A 26,374-nucleotide genomic window follows, 5' to 3' on the forward strand; every position below is an offset into this window, starting at 1 on the left:
TGCAAGGAATATCCAGTCAACCCATCAATAATTAAGAATGAATAAGGAGGGACAGGCAATGAACAACAACGGTAAGTGTATTTCCTCATTCTTTTTATCGTACGTGAATATCGACACAACTTGAAAACAAAATGTACGTTCAGGAAGACTTATCCGCTAACAATATTTATAAATTGCGCTAATATATATACTTAATATATATAGCTTTTTTATGGAAAACCATATTTCTCGCATTGTTTTAAATTGCAATTTAACACAAATTTAATTTAATTCAAACGAACGTGCGTACGCAATAAAATATCGTATGTTTATTTACAAGTTTATTTAAAATCGAGAGAGAAGTATATGTGTGGGGATTCGGTTTCCAATAGAAACTCCAATAACGACTCCGATTCCAACAAACATGAATGAAATATTTTAATATTACAAGTTATTGAATCGTTATTAAACGTATCACGTCTCGAACTATTGTTTAGAGGAAACATCAAACTTGCTACTCGTTTATAAACGCACAGTATGTTACAATGTTCATGTAATACTACATTATTGCAGCTGGATCTAGTAGTCATCCAGAATTTCCCTAGCGAAGATCTCAAAACGAATTAATAATACCTACGATCGCCGTTATCCGTAAATATTAATTCTGTCGTCGCTTTTCATTGCAATATTCATGAATGATGAGTGTCGATGAGGATATCAGTATGATGATTTATCATTATCCTGATATCCGACGTGTTAACGATGAGATATCAATCGATCGCATTGTTAACACATCGTATTTGGGCTGCGTCTCTCTTTCTACAAGCATGACATAGCGCCACTTCACGATTCATGATCTCTCATCCTCCCTCTTTATTTTTAATTTTAATCAATAATTTATCATCTCGAAACTTCTCGCGAATGCTATTAATACCTAGCTGGAATGATCGTCTTGCAGATTATTTCCTATCTTCGAAGCAGCGCGATTTGTCGTGAGATGAATGCGTCGCGCATCCCCTCGAAGAAATGAAAGACGCTGATCATCTGATCGCAACGGGGCTGAGTGTCGAACGTGAGTATTCGCTGCTGTTCGCGCGGAAAGGCAATTTCATAAAAGAGAAAATACGCGACGCGGCGTTTCTTCCATGAAAGTGACTTTCCTGTGAGTAAGTCGATCGGTGGCATCGGTATATAACTTAGTTCACGTTCGCTTGTTGTTCACGTTCGTGAAGCAGGGTGTACGTCTTCGATGAAATTCCTAACACTCCTAACTCTAAACAGCCATATTAGTACACCGTGCAGTATGCGCGTGTCTCGTCAATACGCGTAATCTTGCCATGGTCTCTGCTGCCTGTACTGCGCCCCGCTGATCTGTATAGCCTCCGGCGTTCTGTAATAGACTGATGATCGGCTCCGATCGCTGTTGCTAAGGCTCGTTGGCAGGAACTGATGACTCGGGACGAATGCTTTCTGTTGATGCTGATGCTGAGACTGAGGCTGCGACTGTTGTTGCTGCTGTTGTTGATTAACCGGCCTGGAAAGCTTGTAATTATTCTCGGAAGGTTGGAGGACCGTGTCTCTGCCCAACTGTCGGTGAAGAGGTAGGACAAAACCGCTCGGCAGATTGGCCTCTTGAATCAAAGTAGGCGTCAAAGCATCGTTTAAGGTAACGTCGTATTCGCTCTCGGGAATATCCTGAAGCCGGTGCGTCACTTCGTTGAGTCTCTGCTTCACCCTATAGCTGTTACCTGGTCCTGTAGGATAGTCCTGGATATCCTCGCTTTTGTACGTTGAACTATAAATGTTCGGTGTGGTCTCGGCAGAAGGAACTTTCACTTTGCTGCGGACAGGAGGGCTCGAGGATGTTTGTCGGAACGCAGATAGATTTGTAGATACCGTATCCGTATGCCTGTCGCTTGAATAATTTTCTATCCATTTAGGAGCCAGATTATCCCCCTGATGATGATTACGCGGATCGTCCGATTGGTTTTGAGTGGCGTATCCCCTAGACGAGTTGGACAGGTTCTCCGGGCTTCTCGACACTTCCTCCTCACTCTTCTCGATCGGCCTTCGCAACGCTGGTCTGGATATTGCGCCTTCGTACTCGTCCTGCCGTTGTTTCTTCTGAAGATCACTCTGAACAGTTTTGTAAGCATCGTACGTCTGTTTGTTGTTGTCCGACTTCAATTGCGGTTCCTGATGATTTCTGTTGACCTGCTGCTCCTCATGCACGTAATAACCCTTGTACTCATTTTCGTTCAAGGCACTATGGTGATCAGTCGATGTTTCTTCGTCCCTTCTGGGCGAATGAGGTGCTTTCGAGCCGACCGGTGACAATCCTCTTGGATTGGGAGTACCGCCTCGCGACGGTAAGAAAGGTCTTTTCACGATTCGTACGGTAGTTCGTGGTGGAAGCGTGGAAGACGGCGGATCCTCCAGCGGCTCGTCGTAGTACTCCGAGGAATACTCGTCCGAATACACAACCGGATGATGACTTTGTTCGTTCCTACTTTCTAGATCTCTGTCCTGGTAGTCCGCTTGTTGAGGTTCTCTGAGATTTGTTCTCTGAGATTTCTCTGGTAAATTTCTATGATAATCCTGGGTGTCGATCGTCAAGCGACCGCTTTGAGTTTGAGTTGGTCTCGTTGGTCGTTCCAGGTAGGATGGATTCTCCGCTCGATCAGTCACTGCATCCTTGGAGTCTACTTCAGATTTGTGAATAAGCTGTTCTGGTAAGCAAGTTGTACTTGTAGTTGTAGTAGTGGTAGTCGTAGTGGTTGCCTTCTCGGTTGTTCGATCGTATGAGCTTGGTCTTCTGGATGCTTCAGTAGTATAGTCTGAAAGATCCTTCGCTCTCGAGGACGATCGCGGTCGTTCCGCATCCCTGTCGCGATCAGAGAGACGAGGCGTGTATGGTCGTTCCTGCCGCTCCGCGTCTTGCGATCTTCCTCGATCTGAGGATCTGTCGGAATTACGATCTTTGCCACGATCAAGAGCTCGATCTCTGCTTCGGTCTCTGTCTCTTTCGTAATAACGGTCTCTCGAGCGATCTTGGTGCGTCCTGACTCGTACCTCTTCCGGCGATGAATGATAACGAGATCTAGAAAAATTAACATAATTAACAATATCTCGTTAATTAATATTAATTAATTTCCATGTGTGTGACATTTAATGGGCGTATTATAAATTTCTGTGAAAATTTAATCTTGCATATTTTTATAATTTGTTTTTTGCTACAAAATTGTTGCTCTAGTTATTATAAAATATATATCAATGACGTGTTTTCTCGATACTAGTAAAGTATGAAATTTTTCATCTGACCAAGTGTAAAACGACCTATCATAGCGACATGACTTGACTGATGGCAACTATTAATTTTGAGAATTTAGTACTGTTCATGAATATGATTCCGTTTAGTAGTTTAGTTTGTTAAGTATTACCGTATCAGTGTTGTGTACGTTACCTTACCTGAGGGGGCGATCCCGGTCCCGGGTCTCGTAGAATTCTCTGTCCCTATCTCTATCTCGATACGAGGGTCTCCTTCTGAGCGGTCGTCTGATCGGCCTAAGGTCCTCCAACTCGTCATCGTAATAATCGTCCTCTACAAAATCTACTGGTCGGCGCCGTGGTTCCTCTTTAATTGTGAAATTTTATATAAAAAGTGTCTAAGCTAAAAAGTCTTAACGTCTCATCAAACGTGTTTATCAAGTTAATTTTACCCGTTGGCTGCGCTGGAGTAGTTTTATATGCATATCTATCTTGTTCCGAGAGTGGTACTGGTCGCCTAATCTTGGGCGGTGCTCTTGGTCGTGCATAAACCGAACTGCTAGGTGCAGCTGGCTTTACCAGGCCCTCCGCGTTCGATGTTGCACTCGCCGAAGGCGCCGCAACTTCCTTATCATCGTAATCATCTCGGTACCTATTGTGTTTAAAATATATCTTTTTATAATTATTATTTTTTGGTAAACGTGTACTATACTTAATAATTAATTGATGAGTGAAAAAATCATGATAACGTTTCAATAACTGTATTACAAATGTATTACGAAAGATTGCCAAAAACGAGGAAAGTCTTATTTGATTAACTAACAATTAAATAAATTTTATATAAAATATTATATTATTTTTACACAAATTTTATGTAAAATAAGCTAGACAGCTGCAACATTTTTATTTATCCAATACAAAGATCTATGGAAAATGAATATTACCATGTTTAAAAGACGATTTATTAATGATTTATCAGTCTCAGAAATTCTTGATAAGACGAATGCATTTCCACCTTTTATCGGAATATCTCCGTTCGTCGGTATCCCTGTTCCTCGTCTCGGTTCGTCTATCGTACACGTCCAGATCATCCGCCTCCCTCGACGTCGATCTGATACCCTGAGCGTCTGGGATTCTCCCGCGGGGTCTCACGTCGTCCTCCAATGGATCTCTCGACCTGGGCGGATCCCTCCTGTTGCTTCTACTCGAGTACCTATCTCTACCGACATCCCGATCCCTATCTGACCCGTCTCTACTTCGCGAGGGCGAGTCCCTGTCCCGGAAGTCACGATCGCGTTCCCGGTCCCGGAACTCGCGATCCCTGTCCCGCCTATACTTCCGATCATCGTACTCGTAGTCATCCCGGCCGGCGAAATCTCGCGATGGCCGACTGTACTCGTCATCGTAATAGTCCTCGTAATAATCGTACGGTCTTCTCCTGGCCGGCGGTCTTCTTCTTGGTGGAGCCCTGTCGCGCACAGGTGGCCGACTAGTCGGCACGGTGACTGGCGCCACGGTGGTCGTCGTAGTGGTTGTGGTCGTGGCAGCCTGGTAAAGAGCGTCATTCCTGTGCCAGTACTTCTTGGAGTTGGCGCAGTCGACCTCAGACACGAAGTGGCAGATGAAGGTTTTCTGATCGAACGCCGTAAAATTGGCACACAGGAAGTCGTAGCGGGTGCCAAATAGGCAGTGATGATAGACCTTGAGATGAGGGAGCAAACAGATGACGTTAGAATTATCGCTGACACATTTGCCACGTATATTAATCGCGCGTTTGGCTTTTTAAAAACGGCATTGCTGATTGCCGTAAAAATTAAACCATTAAAATTAAGAAACGTGGAATGGATTTCGACGAATGAACGGGCGTTTACGAAATCGAATGTCGATCGATGGGTGAAAGTGGCCAGCGGATCGGCGCCGCGTGCCAAACTTTCGAGATTTTTCGAGGCGCATATTTTTTCTTGTTTTTTTTATCGCACGAATCCGGCAATCTTATAATTTTGCCCGCGATTCGTCACATCAGCTGTCCTGCCGAGGTAACGAGACGGCGTCCACGACACGATGATTTTAGCACACTTTTCACGGCGAACGTTCCTCGCTAGCACGCTACCACTGTAGCTTTCACACAGCAACCGCATGTGTGCGAACGCGAGTAATTGCACCGGCTCGCGTAAACGTGCATTGTGCGATATCTCACGTACGAGAAACAGAAAGAAAAAGTGAGAAGGAGAGACTCTGTATGAGGACTCGCGGTATTATCTGGAACACGTAAACGTTAGTAAATTATCCGGACGAGTTATCTAGAATCATTCAGAGCACATCCTTTCGGTAAGTGTCGGGCACCGTTTCACTGAGATCCTCGTAGAAAGAAGGAGAGTCTCCTCCAATAATAGATCATGAATCTTGCTCAACTCGCCGTGTAAATGTCAGATGATCATTGAATGCCTAATCGTGGTCTAATGAGCCTCACGCTCGCGCGCGGCGTGAGCAATGTCTGTGGCAGAAATACATAGAGTCATCATTACTCTTTCGCTAAAAATGCGTGTTTTCTCGTCCTGATATTTTGATTCAATTTTTCATTACAATCTTTTGTAACGAAGATTTGGAGAAAATGTTTAATTCAATTAATGAATCGTTTGATTTAATTCCTGCTCATGTACGAAATACATGAATTTTCTTTTGCAATTTCTTTAGCGATCTTCAACAGTTCCGAATTTGTTTGAAGAAAATGACGGTTAAGAATCGAGGTAAATGCCTCGGAAACTTTCTTTATGCCGGATGCGGAAAAGGTATTGCGGTTATTTGCATGAGAACTAACGCCCGGATTATTCAGAACACGTAATCTTGTCTTATTTAACGACTTTTTATTTCTGTACGGCATCTCCTGTACAGACCCGGCGACATTACATCGGTGACTTACGAGAGACTTCACCCCGTAAAACATCGTACACTGCTGCTACGATCCATCACACCGGCAACATTAATCATTAGGACCATTATAGTTGCAAATTCAGCCGAGGCCGTAGGGTAGGATTAGAAAATAATCCAAGCGAGTGATTTCCCGGCAGGAAGCCGGGACGGTAAATTAATCGCTTATTTCCCAATTTCTCTTCCGCGACAGGTCTTTTGCAGGTGACGTAAATCGCGTCTTCGACGTCCTTTCTGCAGCGTGACAGCACGCCTCCGGCCGGCGAACCCCGTGAAGCCGATATTTACATGACAATGGTCCATCCGTTCTCCAGCCCCGCGAAAAGACGATCGATAAGAGAACCGAGCCGAGTCGCGGTAAGGGGCTACTTACTTTGCAATCGCTTTCACAATTCCTAGGATTCGCGCGTACGTGAATCGCGGAACGGTCAGGGACGGGAAGCGTAGCGGACCACGAAAGTCCTCTTCCTCGGCGATTCTTTCCACGGCGACCTTGTTATTGCGGTCAGCGGTTTTTCACTTTCGATATCGATTTCTACTCGGGTCTCGTTGTTCTTACAATCGATAATAGAAGCCCGATACCGATTTTAGTTGATACTCCTTGCAACACGCTGCCTCGATTGTTCTATCGAACAATCGGTTGCACAAATCGGTATAACATTAATATAAATTACAATCGCTGTGTGTAAGGTGCAATCTTATGTGCACGATGTTATATTTGTTGTAGATTCTCACCAGTTGATTGTGCGCCTACTTGTTATTCGAATATATCATTGAGACAGCCTTCATCGTTCGACGTTCGATTGCACGAACGTATCACTGTGGGAATCGACATCAAGACGATTTAAATTACGGCATAAAGTGCTGGCATTAATCCTCTGCGATTTTTCTTATAATAAATATTACGTTAAATGTCATGTTTGCTACAACACGCAGTAATTACGACTCGTGAGTACTGCAATTACTGACATCGAGAGTGTGTAATTCGATTTCGTTCAAATGAATGAATCGCGTGGATCACGATGACGATTTCTCGACCGGTCGTTTTCACGGGCCGAACCTGATGCTTGTGATCACGGGATTCGCGGTGAAACGATCGCTCTCAGCAATGATGATTGGTAAAAGTGTGCTTTCAATCGATACGCGGTTTTTGCGTTCGCGCATCATCTGGGAACTCGCTTTCGTTCGTGTCTGGCTGTTCGTGTCGGTGTCAAATGCTTATCAAACGGTTTTTCTGATCCAAGTGCCATCGACCGTCGCCGAATCGGACGAATCGTAATCGCCGTCTTCCGTCGATATTGGATGTACTGCAAACGGTACTCTCTTCGGATCATTGACACCCGTTTATTACACGAAACAGACATTGCTATCGCGAGATCATGAGATCTTTCTTTAGAATCCATTCAGGCGATACAATGACTTCCCTCTCACTATGGTAACGTTGACAACACTGGCTTTTCTTATCGAAGAGATCATTCTAGTTTGTAGTTCATTTTTTAAATTGCGGATAGCAATTGTGATAGCAGTTGCGGTAATATTTAAATAAATGGGTTTCAATAAGCATCGTCGACCATCGGATGAAAAGAACTTTATACTTGTAAATTTTTCCAATACCTATATTTATCTATTATATATTTCTTTTTTCCTCTCTCCAAAAAATATATAAGTATACAATATCGTTAGTATTTCTACGATTAATTTTTATTCTGACAAGAATCATTAAATTAATTACCTGACACTTGTGTGGCACGCTAGCGTAGAATCCATCGTGCAGGCCATCGCATTTGAAATCGATATCCTCGGGTATGCTATTATAGAACGGATAATCACTAAGATTATAACCGTTCAACTCGCGCGGTAAATTCGGGTCCCATATATAATCGATCTGTGGAATCCCCGTCAATGTGTGCTTGGTCGTTCCGTTGGTCTCAATTGCAACCGTCGTTGTCTGGAAAAATAAAGATCTCTTTAAGATTACGATATTGCTGCGATCTCAAAAAATGCACACAAACCGGGAATTTGAAAAATTTGAAATTATCTTAATGCAAAGTGTAGAGAATGGACAAAACATAGAAATTTCTTTAAGATTGTGGTATTTCACGATCAGAAACAAAAATCGAAAATAGAATTTTAATATAATCTATTTGAAATGATACCATCAATAATACAAATGGAATTATTTATACAAAAATGAAAGCAAAATGAAAACACTTAATATTTCTCCCTCTAGTTTTGACTATACCTATATCAGGTCTCATAAAAATGGTTTTCATTTTCTACGGAAAATGCGAGCGTCGACTCGATACCGATTTTGCATAATAACGGTTTCCGTATCGTCTGTAGGAAAAAGTACGTTCGACATAAGACCGAGGGGCGTCTGATGGAAAAGTTATTTTACGCTTGAAGAAGCCGCCGTGTCGCCAAGTAATAATGTTTAGCGCGATCAGCACTTGGCTCCGATTTGATGATGTCATATCCTCCATGTTTGCGTGTGAAGATGAACCTGTCGCGCGCGTATGAGTTCACTTTAATTTAATGAATTCAATTTAATTTAATTAATTTGATGTCGGCGTGGATTAAGCGCCTCGGCGCCTCCGCAAATGCGGATACAGATGAGTTGACGCATCGAACTGTTTCAATTTATGCGGTATACAAGGTGTTCTGTGGTTTAACATGCCATTCCTGCTCATCGAAGATGTTTATCATGTTATCAAAGATCATCAAAGCGTCCAGCCTCGTTGGACTATTTTATTTGCCGATTAATTCATGTTGCATCCGTACCGTGTATTCTAAGGGTTTTTTTTTCGTTCCCGAGAAGAAGCACTGGCGAAATAGGAACTTGTTTGGTACGCGCATAATGATCGTCGTGACGGTGGGATCGGTTTCGCAATGATCAACGATAAGCGCGCGAGCATGATTCGCTCACCATGCCGGTCGGTCGTGAATAACACGATCGCTACATCGCGCTGTCTGGAGCAAGGGATTGAGCATAACTTAGATTCGATAATTCAGATAAGAACGCACAGGTTGCATAAAATAATTTTTTCATATATAAAGTATTGAATTTTCGAATTCTTTCTCCTAATTATCTCCCCTAATTATACCGACGTCAATTATTGATCTAAAATTATATCTCCTGTTAGAGTTATCATGATGTAAGATCTAGAAATGCAAAATAGATATTTATGTGTAGCGTAATTGATACATCATTTTTTTAAATACCCAAACGTATCCGCGTACACCATTTGCCAACAGTATTTATATTCTTAAAATCATTTAAAGACAAAAATGTCAATACTAAAACACATTTATGAAAAATAGAAAACGTTCAAGATTGGCTAATCGGATTATTTAATATACCGCGCTCAGACGTGGCATATCGTACAGTAATAATACAATCTGACAGTTCTCATGTAGAAAAAATATTCAAATCGATATCAGTCAATTAATTTTAAGATATCCGAAAGCACCATTATTATTCGATTGTTATATCTATGCGCGCAGATTTTAAATAATCTAATTGGCTAATTTCAAACGTTTCCCATTTAGGAACTATTACAGCTTTGGGAGACGTTTTAGTATTAAGAATTTTTGTCTCCAAATGATCCTAGGAATATACTATTAATAAATATTGCAACACCATCAAGGACACCCTGTATATACATTCGAAAACTATCCGATAATATTCAACAATGCTAATCGTACTGCTTTGCGATCTGTTTTAAATACGGCAGTCCTTTTTAGGTACGAACCTCGGAACTTCCATTGTCATTTTCCTCTGTACGTGGCTCCTCGGTTGTGGTCGTAGTCGTCGTTGTAGAGGTTGTCGCAATCTTAAATTTCGGCCTGGCCTTGAGTGCTGCGGAGACCGCGTGGGCCAATAATATTCCTAGAATGTGGAAACGAATGATCTCATTATCAGGGGCAGTTTGAATCTGAAAATCATCGCAGCGCGATCGGAAAGTCACGAGACTTTCCACGGTCGCGAGAGTGATCGCGCGCATTCGGATGATCGATCGCCCGAGGAGTACAAGTGGCCCCGATGAGTCGTCCGACATATATTAAAAAAAAAGACTACCACGCATCCCGCGGATTACGTAAATCGCGGAGAAGCGTCGGCGTTGCAAAACTCGGGACTCGCAGGAGTGCGGTGAGAATCCGACATAAGTGTCGCAATTTTCTCTCACCGAGTGAGTGCATTCGGTTGGGTAATTGTTCTTAAACGGATCAAGGCTATCTATATTGATCGTTTCCTTTCCACGTTTCGATGATTTACGATCTATACGAGTTACATGTCTGATGATTAGAAGCTTGGGATGCATCGCATCATTTGGCATCATTTTCCGTCATAATATTTTTCGTTAATTTTCATCTTATCTTATTCTTTTTTTATTTGATTAATTTTATCCTTTTCCTGTTCTCATTTAACTCATTTTTCTTTACGGTTCCCTATTTTAATGTCTCTTGTTCTTTATTACAATCTTTTCGAGATTACATTCTTATTTATATTTACTTAAAACAGGCAAAAGAAGCGAAATACCATTTTCAGCTATCATTAATGACGGAGTCATTAATGAAACCTTGCTACTGAATCACAATTGTAACTATTTTCAAGTAGCTCAAGGTTTTTTCTAGAGCTCTGCAGCAGAAAAAAATCGAGATACAGGGAACATTTTCACAAGCAACGTGCGAGTTAAGGTAAGAATTGTTTCTCGCTTTCTACTGGACATGCTTTCCGAGGTCATAATTGCAATCAACAATTCATGTGCATAATGCACTGCGTGTGCATTAAATTTAAGTGCGCTTAGTATTAGAATGGTTGCTTGAGAAAAAATATGAAGCCATTTAACCCTATACACTTAAGGATATTTACATGTAACGTAACCAGTAATTTGAAACTGTTTATAAATATGATAAAGGTTTATTAATATCGCTATAACTGATTTGTTAAAAATTTAACAAATTATAGGTAATAATCGCAATTAGAATGTAACAACAATTAAGTTCTTCTAAAATTATGAAAGTCATAAAACAAAACGTAATGTTTAGCAATTTATAGGAAGCAAATATATTGTAGTATCTTTTTAAAATTTTATAATGTTTCGAACTCTACAAAGTGTATGCGCTGAGAGATATCTACTCGAACACAAAATATTAACAAATTCTAGCGTCAATAGGTATATATTCTTAGTGAATCGATAACATGTCGAATGCAAAGAACCATTAGCCAAGCAACAGACCAAGAATTTTTATAGGTATTTAAAATCGCCATTCTTGCAACATCAGGTTTCTTGCTCCCGTTATTTTCGACGCGCAAGTGCACGTGCAAGCACACGCGGGAGAGCGCGTATTCGCGCCTTCGTCGCGGCGGCGAATGCGAATGTGCGTTAGGACCGCGCGACGCGCGAACGCAGCTTTATGAACCGGAAAGTGGACGTCCTCGAAGGCGATGTTGAAAATGTGCGCGAACAAACCCGACCACGGTATAACGGAATCATACTTTTCCAGGCTCCAGATCCGATGACGCTCGCGCGCGCACACACACACAAGTAGGTGTTGTATAAAAATGAATTATGGGAACGCGCTCGCATTCCGTTTGTGGGAAATGTTAACGTGGGCGCGTCCCTTCCCCGCCCTCCATCCGTACACACACCCCAGTTACGATAAACCGTTCTCATAATGAAACCGTTGTCACTACTGCGTTATGTTGGCGTGTAAATGTGTTGGATTGTTGCATCCAATTGTCGGCAACGTGAGAGGGGAGAGGATCTCTCAATCGAATGGGAATGACCTGACATTTCCTTGCCTTTAAAGGGCGTGACGGCACCTTCCTTTACCTTGTGATGCTTGCGATGATTCTTATTAAGGAATCACGATGCGCTTCTCGAAATGGTGCCGTCGCGTGCGTCTTACACGTGGTGCTCCGTGTCCCACGCCGACGCATTATAACAAGCAAACCGTTACCGTTAGTTACCATAAATTGTTGCAAGATTGACACGTCCCTTCCATGGGTTACCATAAAAGTTTTGCGGTGCCGCGAGAACTGGCGACTTCAATTATTTCGTGACTTTTAAAGACGGCGAATTGAATGTTGCCTGACCAGTGAAAATGTCAGAAAGCATTCTAAATGCTAACGTAGCGTCACGTGACTGATCGATCGCGAAACCGCTCCAATCGGTGGTGGAGCGGAGAACGAGTTCACCGGGTCTAAATTTGCAATTTGTATCGCGCCGCATAAACAACCGCGAGGCGAGCATTTCTGGCTGTGCACCAGCTTCGCCCGGAATTCCATCTTTATCAGATCCGGACTCTGCACTGCCTTTGTCCAGTAAAATGACGTTAATGTACCTGTTTGCCGAGTATCTTATCCGGAATTTTCAAACCTTTTAAGATTACACGGTCACGTGCCTCTCGCAGCGAGACAAAAGGAGAGGTTCTCTTAACATTCACGACGGATCCTCCTCTCTTCGTGGAACCTTCCAGCAAACGCTTTTGCGAATCGCAGCCGCGCTCGCAGGATGAATACCAAATGTGCGTTCGATGCGGGATTCAAATTAATATCTTGTCGTCTGGTTGACGATTCGGTCGGAGCCATCGTTCCACGTCACAATACTTTTTCTTGATCCATGAAGCTTTTTTATGAGCTTTGAATTAACTTTACTTACTACTGGGAAACAAAACACGAGAGAGGAAATTAAGTCTTCAGTTTTAAAATTTATTGCTTTTCCCATGTATAACATAGCAAAATGTTGAATTATATATTCGTCCTGTTTTTTTAGTTTTTAATAATGAATATATGTTATAAACTATATTATTAAAAACGAGACTAAAAAACGAGATGAATATAATATTACAACCCAATAATAATGATAAATAAGCAATTGCCATCTCTCGCTAGTTCTCGCGTAAACGTTTAATTCCTCGTTGTATTATTCGCTGAATGAATTCTATTTATTCGACATAGAAGCCACTTGTCGTCTTGTATTTTAAAAGCCAGTGGCGCGCGGTGAGAATCGATTTACGTGCGCAATATAAAATTCTTGGGTGTGGAAGGTCATCCACTGTCTCTTCGACATTCTCCTCGGCAACCGCGGGAAGTCCAAAAATACTAAGGATAAGACCGCGTCATGGAACATCACCGCGTAAAGGGAGATCCTTTCTTCTGCGGAGCGATAAACAGGATTTCAAGAAATAGTAGAAATCAAGTAAAAGTCCCGCTGACGAGCTTCGCTTAGTATCGGGGAATCACGTTCGTCGAGAAACGAAGAATCATCTTCCAGAAATTGCACTTACCGTATAGAGCGAGCAGCAGCCATGGTTTCTCCCGCATATTGGCACTGCAACATGTAAATTAATTGCGTTTAGCTAATAGAGTAATTATATTCGCATTTAAATTTAATTAAGCGGCAGTTAGATACGGCATTCAATTTTTGACATGATACAAAGAATATCTTCTTCGTAGAAATCTGTTAAGATCCCACAGTATATGTAATTGTGCAACGAATGAATACTTTCGTTGAAACCATAACAGTTAATCAGTAAATTATGAAATCTTATTACATATAACAGATGAATGAACACTCAGTAGATAGCAGATTAGTTATATTAGCTAATGGAGTATTCACATATTTGCATTTTGATTTCATTAAAAGGCGATAAAAGGTAGGCGATAAAATTCTTTAATGTGTTATGAAGAATATCTTCTTGGTAAATTAGTTGAAATCCCACAGTATGTAATTGTGCAATGAATGACTAATAAACAAAAATGTTGAGAACATAGCAGTTAATTATACTAGGTTACAAAATATAGCTACGTACAACAGATAAATTGGTCATGCTAACTAACGGAATAATCAAATTTAAATTCCAATAAATGATCAAGTAGACGATCAAGATCCTTTAACGTGATACGAACAAGTTTTCTGTGTCTAAATTTATTAAAATCTGACAATATATAAATTCGCAATAAATAACTGTTACGCTTTTATTGAAATCACAGGAATCGATTGCATTCAATTTTAAAATACAGTTCACACGTAAGTGCCGCGATTTGATCTCGAAACCTTGAACTTTCTTGATTTCACGCGATGTTTTTGGGAACGTTACATCTGTCGTCAGTTTTTTTTACGCAAGATGTCCCAGACACGAAAAGATTTCTACAGATTGTGAAATGTGCCGTCAGTCAAATTCCTCCGGGTGTCAAGTAGCAATCGGACGGCATCGTGCATCGGCACAAGCGTAATCAAAGCGACGAGCCTCAACATCGCCGCGCGTAGACTGAGGTACTCGAGCATATGGGAACGAATAGAAACTTTCTCTGTGCTGTCACCACTGCTAACCATATAATGCAGGGATAATGCGAGTGTTATATAAATGCGCACGATCACGTAATATCGGGTGTGACTTTGTAGTAGCGGTTGCGAATGTCTAATTATTAAAGTCTATTGATGCTCCCTGCGCGTGCTCGTGTATTCAGAGAACGTTTGAGGAACTTTTCAGAAGATCCCCGATGCGATAAACGCGATAACATCTACTATCTGGTTCGACAACTCGTTGCGCTAGAGAATCCTACAAGCTATAATTATTGCAGATTTGCTAATAATATCGGATTGCATCTTCTCTTGGACCTTGAATCTGCACATTGCTTTAGAATTGTAAAGTATCGCGCAAATACACTTGTTGTATCACGTACAGGTCATTATGAGCAAACGAAGTAATTAAAATCGAGCTGTCTGTCGTGAATGTCTTCGTCGATGTAATGGGTAACATTGATCCTTCTCAAGTAGCAATCATCATCGGTAATTCGCGCCGTAATGGCATCGAGTTTTAGAGATTCCGTTTTTTCCTCTGATCTGGTGAAAGTAACCTTACAACCTTTTTCAGTATCAAATTAGATTACCAATCTTGGATTCGATGTGCAATTACATAGCCCGCATATACACTCCCGTCAGACACATTGCTTACTTGTTACTTGATTCGCACAATTTATACGATTCGATTCGCCGAGAGCCATTAAAAGTGATTTGAATGACAGAATCTAGTAAATCTATACATGGAAATATAGATAAATAAACAAATAGACGCTTTATAGATAGATAGATGTTTAAAAATACCAAAATTCGAAAGTCTCCCTGTGAATCCGAAACTACAAAATCATTATGCATATGCGCGCGTAATTTTGCATTTTCAAAAGTAAACAGATCAATCCGTTACAATATCTCAAACGGAATGCATAACGGAATGCATAACTAATTGGAAGATGCGAGATATTTCATTCCGGTCTATTATCATTGCTTAAGCAGAAAGCCGGCGTGTGAGTTTCGAACGAAACTAGCGCGATCCTATCCTACGCTCTTCTCAGTTTCCGTACAGAAAGGCAGAGTGTGTTCGAGCTCCGATCATATTATACTTGCTGCGCCGCGTGCATGCTCGCATTAATTAAGCGCGCGCGCTATCGCGCTCCAGTTCTCAGATAGATGCTTATCGTTTCTGTAAAAGTAGGAAAGAAAGAGAGAGGATTCCTGTCAGCTGCAGTCGCACAAGACCGCATTATTTGGTTACACAAGTTTTTCGTAATTGCTCCTTTTGTTCGTGTCACAACGCGAACGGGTTCCCAGAGAGAAAAAGAGGAAGAGAGAGAGAGAGAGAGAGACAGGATGAGAAAAATCCTCCCTGTAGATTGCACATTGGTCTTATCCGGAAGCTGCGCAAGTTAAACCTACGCGTTGCGTGTGCCTACTGGTTTTAATGAAATTTATGAATATTTTACGTGCAGACAGGTTTCTCATCCAGCGAAATGTATTATTTATCGCTTTTGGCAATATACCTAGAATTTAGATAATATTTTATTCATTAGACGAGTCGAAAAGCGCTCTATCTAACAAATCAATTACTGTAAAAGTAACTATAATTTACTACAAAAAGCGATTTACTATAAATATCAATTTATTTGTATATTTAAAATAATTTACGATTAAATATAAACGTTCAAAAAAGATGCTTTAAAACGTGAAAAATTATATCATTACATAAATTAATTAATTTGAATATGAACAACTGATCTTGTTTATGAAAGACTATAATGACAATCTGATTCTTATTAAACAATATTTACTTTTTTGTTAAAATTTATTATCCCTGTCTGCTTCTATAAGATTGTACAGTTATAAACATTTGTATGTGATAAAATTATCATACTAAAAGACTTGGCTTTATCAATTACTATGTGGGAAAAATGGGAAAGACGATCTAAACGCTATCGGTTACAGCTTTTATCGATTATTCAGCGTTTCCTTGTTGAGGATCATCTTTGTTGCGCGCGAAATGTGTTACTCGTAACGTTACTTTACGGTAAATTGCGTTATGTTACGACACACGCATGTAACGGTCATCCACGCTCGCTAAAGGTCGTTGGAAGTGATGGCTAGTACAACAAGTCGTCTGATTGATTCGTCTTCTTCGATAGGAGTTTGCGCGTGTAATAAAAGAATATACTAAGGATTCTAAATCTTACTCGAATGAATTATTTAGGAACTCTCATCTCTTGAAAATCAAAAACAAAGATTTTCAAAGAATTACAATAATTTTATAAAAATAGCCAAAAAGAAAGAGCAAATATTTTTAATTTTTGTTGTATTGAAAAATTTAAAATATCTATGAAAGTATCAAAAGTATCATAAGTATCATATTTACAACTTAAAAAATATTTTTAAGTTAAACCTTTCTATTTGTTTTATTAATAATTTGTGAACTTTTATTTGATTTTTTAATTGTAAAACAAATAAGATTTTTTGAATGAACATTGTGGATATAAAATCTAAAATAACAAAAAGATAAGAAAAAACATCGATTAAAAAATATGATTACACATTACGATTGCAGATTTTCGAAAACTTTTCTCTTTAATACATTTTAGTTCATTAAAGAATACAAGTGAAACTTTAGCGATATAAAATGAAATCGCATGCGGAGAGCAGCAGTTTCCAAAAATGCACGCTATATTTTAAGTTAGAATTACGTAATTAATAATTGTTCGAAATGTCTCTTGAGAAGTATCAGAAAATTCAAGAATACAATGAGGCAGACAAATAGAGTACAAACAAGGATCTATTGACAACCATTAACTTGTTTGTCACTCTATTTTTCACCCGTTAACGGCTTGTCTAATTGCGCGCTCGGATTCGCCTAGCTGGTAGTCATGGCAATCATCTCGTCATAAGCACGCTACCTCGATCTTCACATTTTGTTTTGACGAGAAATAGACGTGTGACGAGTTTGCCAGGAACCGAACCTCTTTTTCGTTCAGTTCAGCTCTGACAGTCAACCCTCTAGGTTCGTTCGACGTTGACTTGTCGTTTTTCTCTACGCCGATCGTTGTCCGAAGTAGCCGTTACGTGGTCTTTGTCTCCGGTCAGTAACGCGGTCAACGCCTCATGGTTAATCTGTCTTTCGAGTGAATCCGTCGATTCATCGTCAATCTTGTCAATCCGTTCAGACTGCGGTTGTATTGTATCGAATAGCCGCCAGAATCATCGCGTCCGCACGCTGTGCGTATCCGCGTCAAGATTTCCGCTCAAGGAAGATATCCGTCTGATCTCTGGCGCGCTAAAGTGACTGGTTATTTTATTTTTAAATATTTAAGTATTTAAATATTTAATTTTATTAAAGTTTGTTTGGTGCAAAGACAATTGTTTCTTTAACCATTGGAACTGACCCTTCACACCGCAAGTCGCCTCTTAAGGATCTCTGGGATCCTGTTCACGTAGTCTCGCGCCCAGCGCTGGGCGACTCAACAACAACAAGGTAATTGTCTCGCGACTGCGAGTCTCAGCAACAGTAATAGTTTACATTTCTGTTTACAATTTTCCAAGCCAGAATTTACATAAACAGCTGATGATTGACATTTAGAACGTAGTTATTACGATGTGATAAAATCAAAATATATTTTATAAATTTCGTAAAGTATATTTATCTAGTTTTTATGTCGTGCTATAATCTATATAGAATTAATTCTTGTAACAAATTTATAAGGAATTCATAGTAAAAAGCTAACTGACATATTTTTTGCAACATTACAGTAACAGGTTTTGAAAAGAGTATCGACTTTTTTCTAGCCTTTCGATCATTTCCGCATAAAGTAGTGAAACTGGATCAGATTAGGTCAGACACGCTTGGCGCATCCACTTAAAGCGGTTCCACTTAAAATAGATACGATCCATCACGATCCTTCAGATCAATGGATCGGTCACGAACGTAACGCTTCTCTCTCTCCACTCGAATCGTGCTACTCGCACTCGCGGGGTATTCGTTACATTAGTTACAAGCACCGTTTGCTACGTAGAAAGTGTACGATTGTGCAAGGCAAACGTATGCAGGGCAAACGTTAATAATCGCAACGGGAGCTGCTGCGGTCGACGCGTGCGCGTAAGAAGTATCCTTAGCAAATTATACAGATTACTATCTAGTTGCAAAGTACGAAACGTTGAACTTGCTTGGACGAGCGCCACAGGGCCGCAACGAAGATTTTTCGGAGCTACGGAGCTAAAACGGAGGATTTCCTTCTTCGGAATAAAATAAATATACATTGAAAGAATAGCTCTGGATTTTGCTTCGCGAGAATGCGTATGTATTTCTGAACTCTCTTTTAAATGCGTAAAAATCATGCCGTAGCATTATAAATAGATTTACATAGAAAATGAATTAAAGAGATAATAAAGATATTGTTATAGAGGAAAAATAAAATTTACAATGTAAACGTGATAAAAGCAAACAAGTGCATCCAAAGTACCGTGACAGTTCGAATAATATCTCATTAAGTCAGAGAAATGGAAAATTAATTGTACGGATATCTCTGCAGTTTTAGAGAGTTTTCTCTTTTTGACGAGACATCTTTCATTCCAGAACGGAAAATTTTCTTCTTAAGTTTGCTGTTTTTATAAACTTACTTTTGCTGATTTTCTTAAAATGCTATAATCTTCTATCTCTCCGATATATCGCGTTTCCACTTTCCGAGCTTCCGTTCTGACGCCCCAGACCGATTTCTCCTATTAGAATTTAGAAATTTAGATTCTTCTACAACAATAATCCATTTTATGAACTTTCTGTGAGGGTAGTGTTTCGCCAATTTCATCCATTATGTACGGTTATAAGCAGCATATTAGTATCATTCGTACAGAAAGAGGAAATACGTCGAATTTCTTTCCCGCAGAGAGACAGATTAGATGCATAAACAACACGGCGCAAGGCGGACTTAACTTTCCGTTTTGCGGTAGAATTCCGAAATTAGCTTCTAATAGCTACACTCGCGGAGTTTAATGTACGCTTCAGTGATCATGGAATTAAAGTAATCGGGCTCGTTTACCGTAAAGCAACCGCTTGCGCAACAAAGCGATATCGCGTTCGATCGTCAATAAATAATTCGCTATTCGTATCAATTACGTCTAATGTGTCTGCAACTTTAATTCTGGTATTCGGGATGCTGTCTTTACTATCTTTCAACGAGGCGATCGATCACCGTACGTTAATTTTTATTGGAAAATGTTATTAGGCAATGCTTGGAATTTGTTCGATCGTGTCAGTCGAAAAACATTTTGGCCGTTCTTGCCGATTCCTCGGACGAAAGAACCGGCTCCGGAATAACATTTTCACTCTCTGCGAGCTAAACTTATTCGACCGTAAAGCATCGTCCACGTTGTTTTACCGACTCGTTGTGTAAGGTCTGCTCTACAGGACGTACGAGTGTTAACATAAATAGGATAGTGGTAACGGGAGGACAGATTTTGCAATTTGCCAAACTTTACGAGATACAAGAAGCGTTCTTCAAGAGGTTTTACTTCGCGGATCGATCATCAATACCACGTGATTAATATAATTACGCACACTTTATTACGAGACCTTTACGTAAGCACGAGGTGCTAATAACGGCGCGATAGATAGCATGATTTAGCAGCCGAAGCGAAACCATTCGAAAGTTATTATTTAAGAACAGGTGAGGAATGAAAAATTGGACGAATCCGCTGTCGTTTCGCCTCCTCCGACAGAATTTCTCTCCCGAGAGAGGAGGCCTGTGCCTCTCCACGTATAATTAACGCGATTAATGTGTCGTGAAGCCGGTGCGCACCGCCATCGTCTTCCTGCTCTTCCTATACACCGTGCGAACGATTGTTCGTTACTTGCGGGGGAACACAATGAGATCCCGATGGGGGTCCATACGAGAGATACTTTACCAGGCATGGCGCTTCCTAGCGCGCACCGTAAATTTCACTGCGCGGCGTATCGCTTCCTGCAAGTTACTCCGATCTATTACGTGCGAGGTATTCGCATCGATACGATCAAATGTCGCGCGGTGATCGTAACGGATCATGGTGGGGTACGTTCCTCGTCTGCGCGCGCGCGTATAATTACGATTGTAGGTACGCGTTTTTCGTTCGGCCGTGAAATTTCGATTGCAAAATAAATAGGTATTTATCGAAAGTAGACTCTCGCAACGCCGTTGTCGCGCATCGCGTAAAAGAGGTGTGACATACTTTTTACTCGTTAGCGACACGTTCGCTCGCCGTTCGGTCTGGTTATCGTGCACTATGAAAGTGCCGATGATCAAATTTGTCCCCGGGCAAAACTTAGATAGGGACGTCATGGAAATACGTGCCTTCAACGGACCCTTCATTCCCCACCTCTCACTCTGATTGTTATGAAACGATGATTTAAGATCCACGAACGATCTATGTTTCAGTTTTCTACGTAACGTGACATCACGTTTTGTTAGAAAAAATCGGAAAAACAATGATTGATCAACGATTATTACGAAAACAAACCATTCTGAGACTAATAAGTAATTAATATTTTTACGCTGGTATAAAATATTGAAATAAAACGCTAATTATTCTACAATAAATTATTTCGCAATAATGCTTATTAAAACTTCATGTGTACACAAGCATCCAATCGATACGGTGCCTTTTCGCCAACGATCTTTTCGGCTGGTATTACGTAGCGGTAATGTTGCATGTACCGTTATTCTTCGCGTTGTTTGCATGTCTATACGGTATGCACATATCCATTCTCCGCATTCAAACGCTCATTCGATCGAGTTATTCTTTGAAATTCATTTATTCATAACGAAAACGAAAACATGAATGCGATTATTTTCCGAGAAAATTATTTATAACGAGATGCGCTGGCGAAAATCGAGACAAAATAAAGTAATCGTTATCGAGTAGAGTATCGAGACATTCGATACTATCTAACGCTGTTGCGATCGAAATCTACTTGTCCCCATTTATTTATCCGCGTAACACGCATTTATTTATCCACAATTATCAAAGACTACTTCTGCGATTATCGCGGTGATTAAACGACGGATACTTTATCGCCGCTTTGCTTTTTCCGAGGAGCGTTTTTTTTGCACTGCCCCCGCGGACGCGGATATTCTTCCTGCCGATCCGCTCGTCGCGCTAAATTCGGCGCGCTGCGCTCTGGGTCCGGGTGACGTTAACGATTGATCGGCGCGGAATTTTGCCGCGAATCAGCCACGGATCGGCCGTAAAACTATCCGGGCGTTCGATTATAGCGAAGTCGTTCGTTTATTTTTCCACCGGCGTGTCGGGAGAAAGCCGACCAGGCGCTCGCGCTTGCTCGCGACGACGGACACGGCTTATGTCGTAACACGGCCGTGTCGCGGTCCCCGCCGCTCTGTGCAATATTGTTTATGAAAAAGAACCCGCAAACCCGCGCCGCGAACGGCACGCTGCCCGGCCGAGCATGTGTCGCCATCGCCACCGTTCTTCGACTCTCCGTCGTCCATCCGTTTCGACGTGCGCCGATGGAAAAAACGGCCCGATCGCGCAAGCCGCGTCATTATAAAACTCCTTTTTAATTACGTAACGATGACGTTCGTGCGTGCGGCAAAAATTCTCGCGGCGCACGCTGCGGTCCGATCCGCCCACCGTTACGAACCCGTTCGAGAGAGCACATGGGTATCCCATGGTTCTTGTGGGAACGCGAGGGACCAACGTAAATCGAATGCTCGCAATGCTTGGACGCAATGTTGGAAGATTGATTGAGATGTTGATGTGGCGAGATGGGACGATTTTTTGTTGTGGGTTTTTGCTGCTGTCGGGAGAGCTTCCTTCGACTTGAAAATTTTTTCGTTAATTTTTTATTCTTCCTCGACATTAAGCGTTTCGTGAGACGACGATCTCGCGCGTTGCGGTGTCTCAAACGCGTTTCGAAGGCGTTTGAAGTAGCGAAGTCAACTCAGGCATAAGAATCTAGGGAAGGAAGAAAAAGGGCGGATCTCTCAGTTGAAGAAGAGCTTGGTAAGGGGCTTGTCACGCCTCTAACGCGCTCCTCGTGCAAATTAAATTCACTTTCGAACGTGTATATAATACAATCGCCTCGCGGAATCCGCCGATTGAAAGTGAACGTGGTGGACGCATTAGAACGTATGGACGGTAAATTTGCACGAGCGAAAGAGAGGCAGGGAGAGAGAGAGAGACAGAGAGAGAACGGCCGATTGAGGCACCGTCGAGGTTACGGAAAACTTACTCCGCCTAATCGATCAAGTGTTCGATCGGCAGTCGGCGTGTACGAGAGGTGAACTCTCTTGATTTATATGAACCTATTCGATTCGCAACGATACCGCGACTGCTATCGCGGCACGATCGAGAGCTAAAAGCGCTCGCGAGACGTCCCGCCCCATAAATCGACGAGGTCGTTACATTCATCGATCCGATCACCGTATTTTCCCATGACTTTTTCAGACTCGGCTGCGTCTGAGATCGCAAACGATCGCGAATTTTTACTCGGTCATCGCGTAAAATACGCGCGGATTAATTGTTCGAGGGGATTTCATATTGGCTAATTATCTCGCGCATTCTCGTTATCTCCGCGGAATCGCTTTCCGACGGAAACCTTTCTCGCGGCGGCAGCGATTCACGGCGTAACAGATTTATTTCCTGCTACAGTAACAAATCCCCGTAATAAAAGACCGACGAAAGTTTTCGTCGAGAATCGGATTCGAAAGAGCGAGTGTGCATTGTGCGTGCTCGATGAGTGCGTGCGTGCGTGCGTGCATGCGTGTGCGTAATGTGCGAAGATATATGTGCTCGCATGTGTGCATGCCGTCATGCACACGCGCGCGGCGACCGAGTACGCGTCTTCGCGCCGCGCGAGCGAGCTCTCTTCTCGTGATTCGCGATTAGAAATTCGCGACGTCGCTGAAACAATATTCGACCACTCCCGGTGGACGATCGATCGATCACGCGCCGTTATTTTCTTCTAGTTTACCCGCAAAATCTCGCGCCGTCTTCTCGCGCGATTCTGCCGCGCTTCTGATCGCGCGGACGCGGCCGCTCGGAGGAAGAAACGACGCGCAAATGGAAAGTCTCGAACGGCGAATTCGACGATGAAACCAGTTCACTCTCGTTGTCATCGTCAGCAGGATGCAAAAACGGTCGGGCAGGAAGGCGCGCAGGATGTGATCAACAGCGAAAGTCCTGTCTTTATTACGGTCTTCGCAGCGGCTCGCGCGCTTTAATGCTCGTATTCCTCGTTTTTACAGAACCCTCCTCTCGATTCACGAGTCTTGCTCGTCAGCTGCGCGTTATATCTCATTTTATTCCTTTCAGTAATATAAACGCATCGTTACTACAATTCGTTAACGTTAATTAAGTGCTTCGTCTCAAGGTTGGTATCTAGAAAAATTTCACTTTTGAGAAATTAATGGATTCCCCGGAGCTCTTCTCCTGAAGCTATCGTGGGCCAATGCGTGCAAACTGTCGCAAGAAAGAGAGAACAATAATATTCTGACCGCGGGCAGGAGCTGAGAACTCCGTCTGAATAAACACCGTGATTAGAGAGTCGGTGAGGCAACGCAAAATTTCATTAAATTCGTCGAAACGTCACGGCGTGCTTCGCTTTCTTCGCGTACGCACTAGTGCAATGAATATGGATCAGCACCCGATAATTATTATTATCCCACATTCGAAATTGGTAAAATTCGTACGCGTCGCGCGTATGCTGAGCCGGGGACCAAGACGTTCCCCGAAAGAGCAATTTAATTAAATTATACAAATTGTGCCACGAAAGCTTCACTCCGAGACGGGAGAATCGCAGTTTCGCATTTCTCAAAACCGTTCGATCGCTTCGATTACGCAGCTGCGAGCGAGAGTGGAGAGAACGTGATTTGTAGCGCGCACAGCTGAAGCAGATGAAAAGCGGACCAAACCTGTCTCTCTCTCTTTCTCTTTCTCTCTCTTCTCTCTCTCGGCTCCGCTAGTTCTTGGCTAATCCCTCATGAAAGCACCGTCCTCACATCGACTGGACACTTCGAAACGCAGATACACCAGCGTACTTATCCGATTAGCAGCGCGCGAAACGGAACTCGATGCACCTCGAAACAATCGCGATCGGCCGAAAATGGATCGCGTGGCCGCCGACGTTCAAATTGATTTTCGGCTCGGCGCGCGGATGAAAACTTGACGGCTTTTTCGTGCGGGTGTCGGGACGCGGCGAGATCGCGGCGTCCGGTCCGGCCAGAAGACTGCGCGATGGAAGTGGAAAAGCCACCAGCAGGAGCGTTGCGCTCCGACCACCGTCGTCTGGTCGAGGAGCTTTCTACGACCGACGACCGAACGCTCCTCGAGGAGGGAGTCGAGCGGCGCATTGGCGTCCTCGGGGCCTGACGTCCCAACATTCGGGCCCCGCGACATTGGCGTAGTTTCGCCGTCATCTTGGGCGCAGGGGACGGGAACGGTGAGAGGAGGAGACAGGAGGACTTGGGGGGAGGTCCCAGACCGAGAGAGAAAGGCACGCGAGTAGGCGACTATAGGCACGGCACGTAGAGAGAGAGACACCTGCGTCGCCACCTGACAGAATAGCGCTCTCGCGCGCGCACACATGCGGGCCCCGGAAAGCGCAACGATATCGATACGGTAAGGTCATTGCTGCGCGCGCGCGAACCGCTTGTCTGCGATATTCGCCCCACGATACCATCCGATTGCTCACGCGCGCGTGCAATCTTCGACTTCGCAACTCGGCTGCTCCGATATGTAATTACCCCGAGTTGACATACGTGGATGACTGTGGCTGCGATTATCCGATTTTGATTGCCGAGTTGAGCCACGGTATTTGCAGGCGACGTGTTAAGCATCGCCAGACGCAAGACCGATTTAAATCGGTCAATGATCAGTTCGAATTTTTATGACATTTGTAACGCGAGCGATTTCCATTGTCATACGAGTTCCATAATCCATATTACGTTACAACGAAGGGAAAGGGGATGAAGTCTGTATCAAAGGTCTCTCGCTGCCTTCAAGAGATGCCAGCTCCACCGCGAGCTCCTCGTCATTGTGATCGTTGTCATCTGTCACTGACCAAACCTAGCGTACATACCTTATTGATAGATGTATGTAGATACGGGAGATCAATCAGTGAAGTCGAGCGAAAGTGGAACGTCCAAGCATGACAAAGGGTACCTGAAACAATCGCGAGTAACGCGAATATGCCTCGGGGATGCGACAACCGATAAGAATCCTCAGGTGGATCTCCGCGCAAACCCTCATAAAACGTAGGAAGCTTTTTCCTCCGCGCGATGAAGAAGCCTTTCGCAATGTTTGTAGAAACACCGGCCATCCTCCCGAGTTTTCAATAAATTATCTTCAGGGTCGCGAATCACATGAATAGTGTCGCCGATACCAAAGAGACTAACCGGATCTCCCATTAGACAGACTCCGTCGCGGGATTAAAGCGCTGCTAATCCGTGACGCTAAATGACGCGGGGTCTATATGCGTATGCCGACTCGTCAATGACTTCCAATAACTTCTAGTGACATTTGAAGAAAATAGCGATACGTCTCGTACTCGCGCAAGCCTACGCAAAGGTGTTCCTACAGGAAAGCGATTATTAAAACTGGTTGCGAGGATTGTCATACTCTCCACGTTACATCATGCAAAACTCACCTCGTATAGTTATCGCGTAACGACGAAACAAACAATAAAATCTCTCCTCTGATCAGTCTCTGTAATCTCTCTGATCTCTCTCACGCTCTTTAATACTTCCTATAATTAATTACTTTATATACTAATAGTATATTTATATCATAAAATTCGTATTTAATTATCTCCACACTTGGACGACAAAATTCTCAACGTTGGATTTACACTGGCAGTTTTATTTTATTCACTGTCATGTGACAGATTT

At 42.4% G+C, this 26,374-nt stretch overlaps 1 protein-coding gene across 1 annotated transcript; it reads right to left on the minus strand.

Annotated features, from left to right (window-relative positions):
* Positions 1-76: 76 nt before the first annotated feature.
* LOC105283463 (uncharacterized protein DDB_G0287625) lies at positions 77-24,766 on the minus strand. Its single transcript, XM_011346235.2, has 8 exons — positions 24,401-24,766; positions 13,468-13,511; positions 9,927-10,063; positions 7,907-8,122; positions 4,262-4,947; positions 3,699-3,898; positions 3,448-3,613; positions 77-3,079 (listed from the first exon to the last, which is right to left on the minus strand). Exons 2-8 carry the CDS (start codon positions 13,502-13,504, stop codon positions 1,297-1,299), a joined length of 3,225 nt encoding a protein of 1,074 aa, XP_011344537.1. The 5' UTR covers positions 13,505-13,511; positions 24,401-24,766; the 3' UTR covers positions 77-1,296.
* Positions 24,767-26,374: the final 1,608 nt, after the last annotated feature.

The sequence above is a fragment of the Ooceraea biroi genome, chromosome 1 (genome assembly GCF_003672135.1).
Source record: "Ooceraea biroi isolate clonal line C1 chromosome 1, Obir_v5.4, whole genome shotgun sequence".
Lineage (NCBI taxonomy): Eukaryota > Metazoa > Arthropoda > Insecta > Hymenoptera > Formicidae > Ooceraea > Ooceraea biroi.

Bases quoted from the DNA above. Each gene is read 5' to 3' on its own strand.
- LOC105283463 (XM_011346235.2), bottom strand. From the start codon at position 13,504: ATGCGGGAGAAACCATGGCTGCTGCTCGCTCTATACG. The intron at 3,899-4,261 runs GTGGAAATGCAT...TAAACACAATAG, and splicing joins CGGAGATATTCCGATAAAAG to GTACCGAGATGATTACGATG. The intron at 3,080-3,447 runs GTAAGGTAACGT...TAATTTTTCTAG, and splicing joins GACCGGGATCGCCCCCTCAG to ATCTCGTTATCATTCATCGC.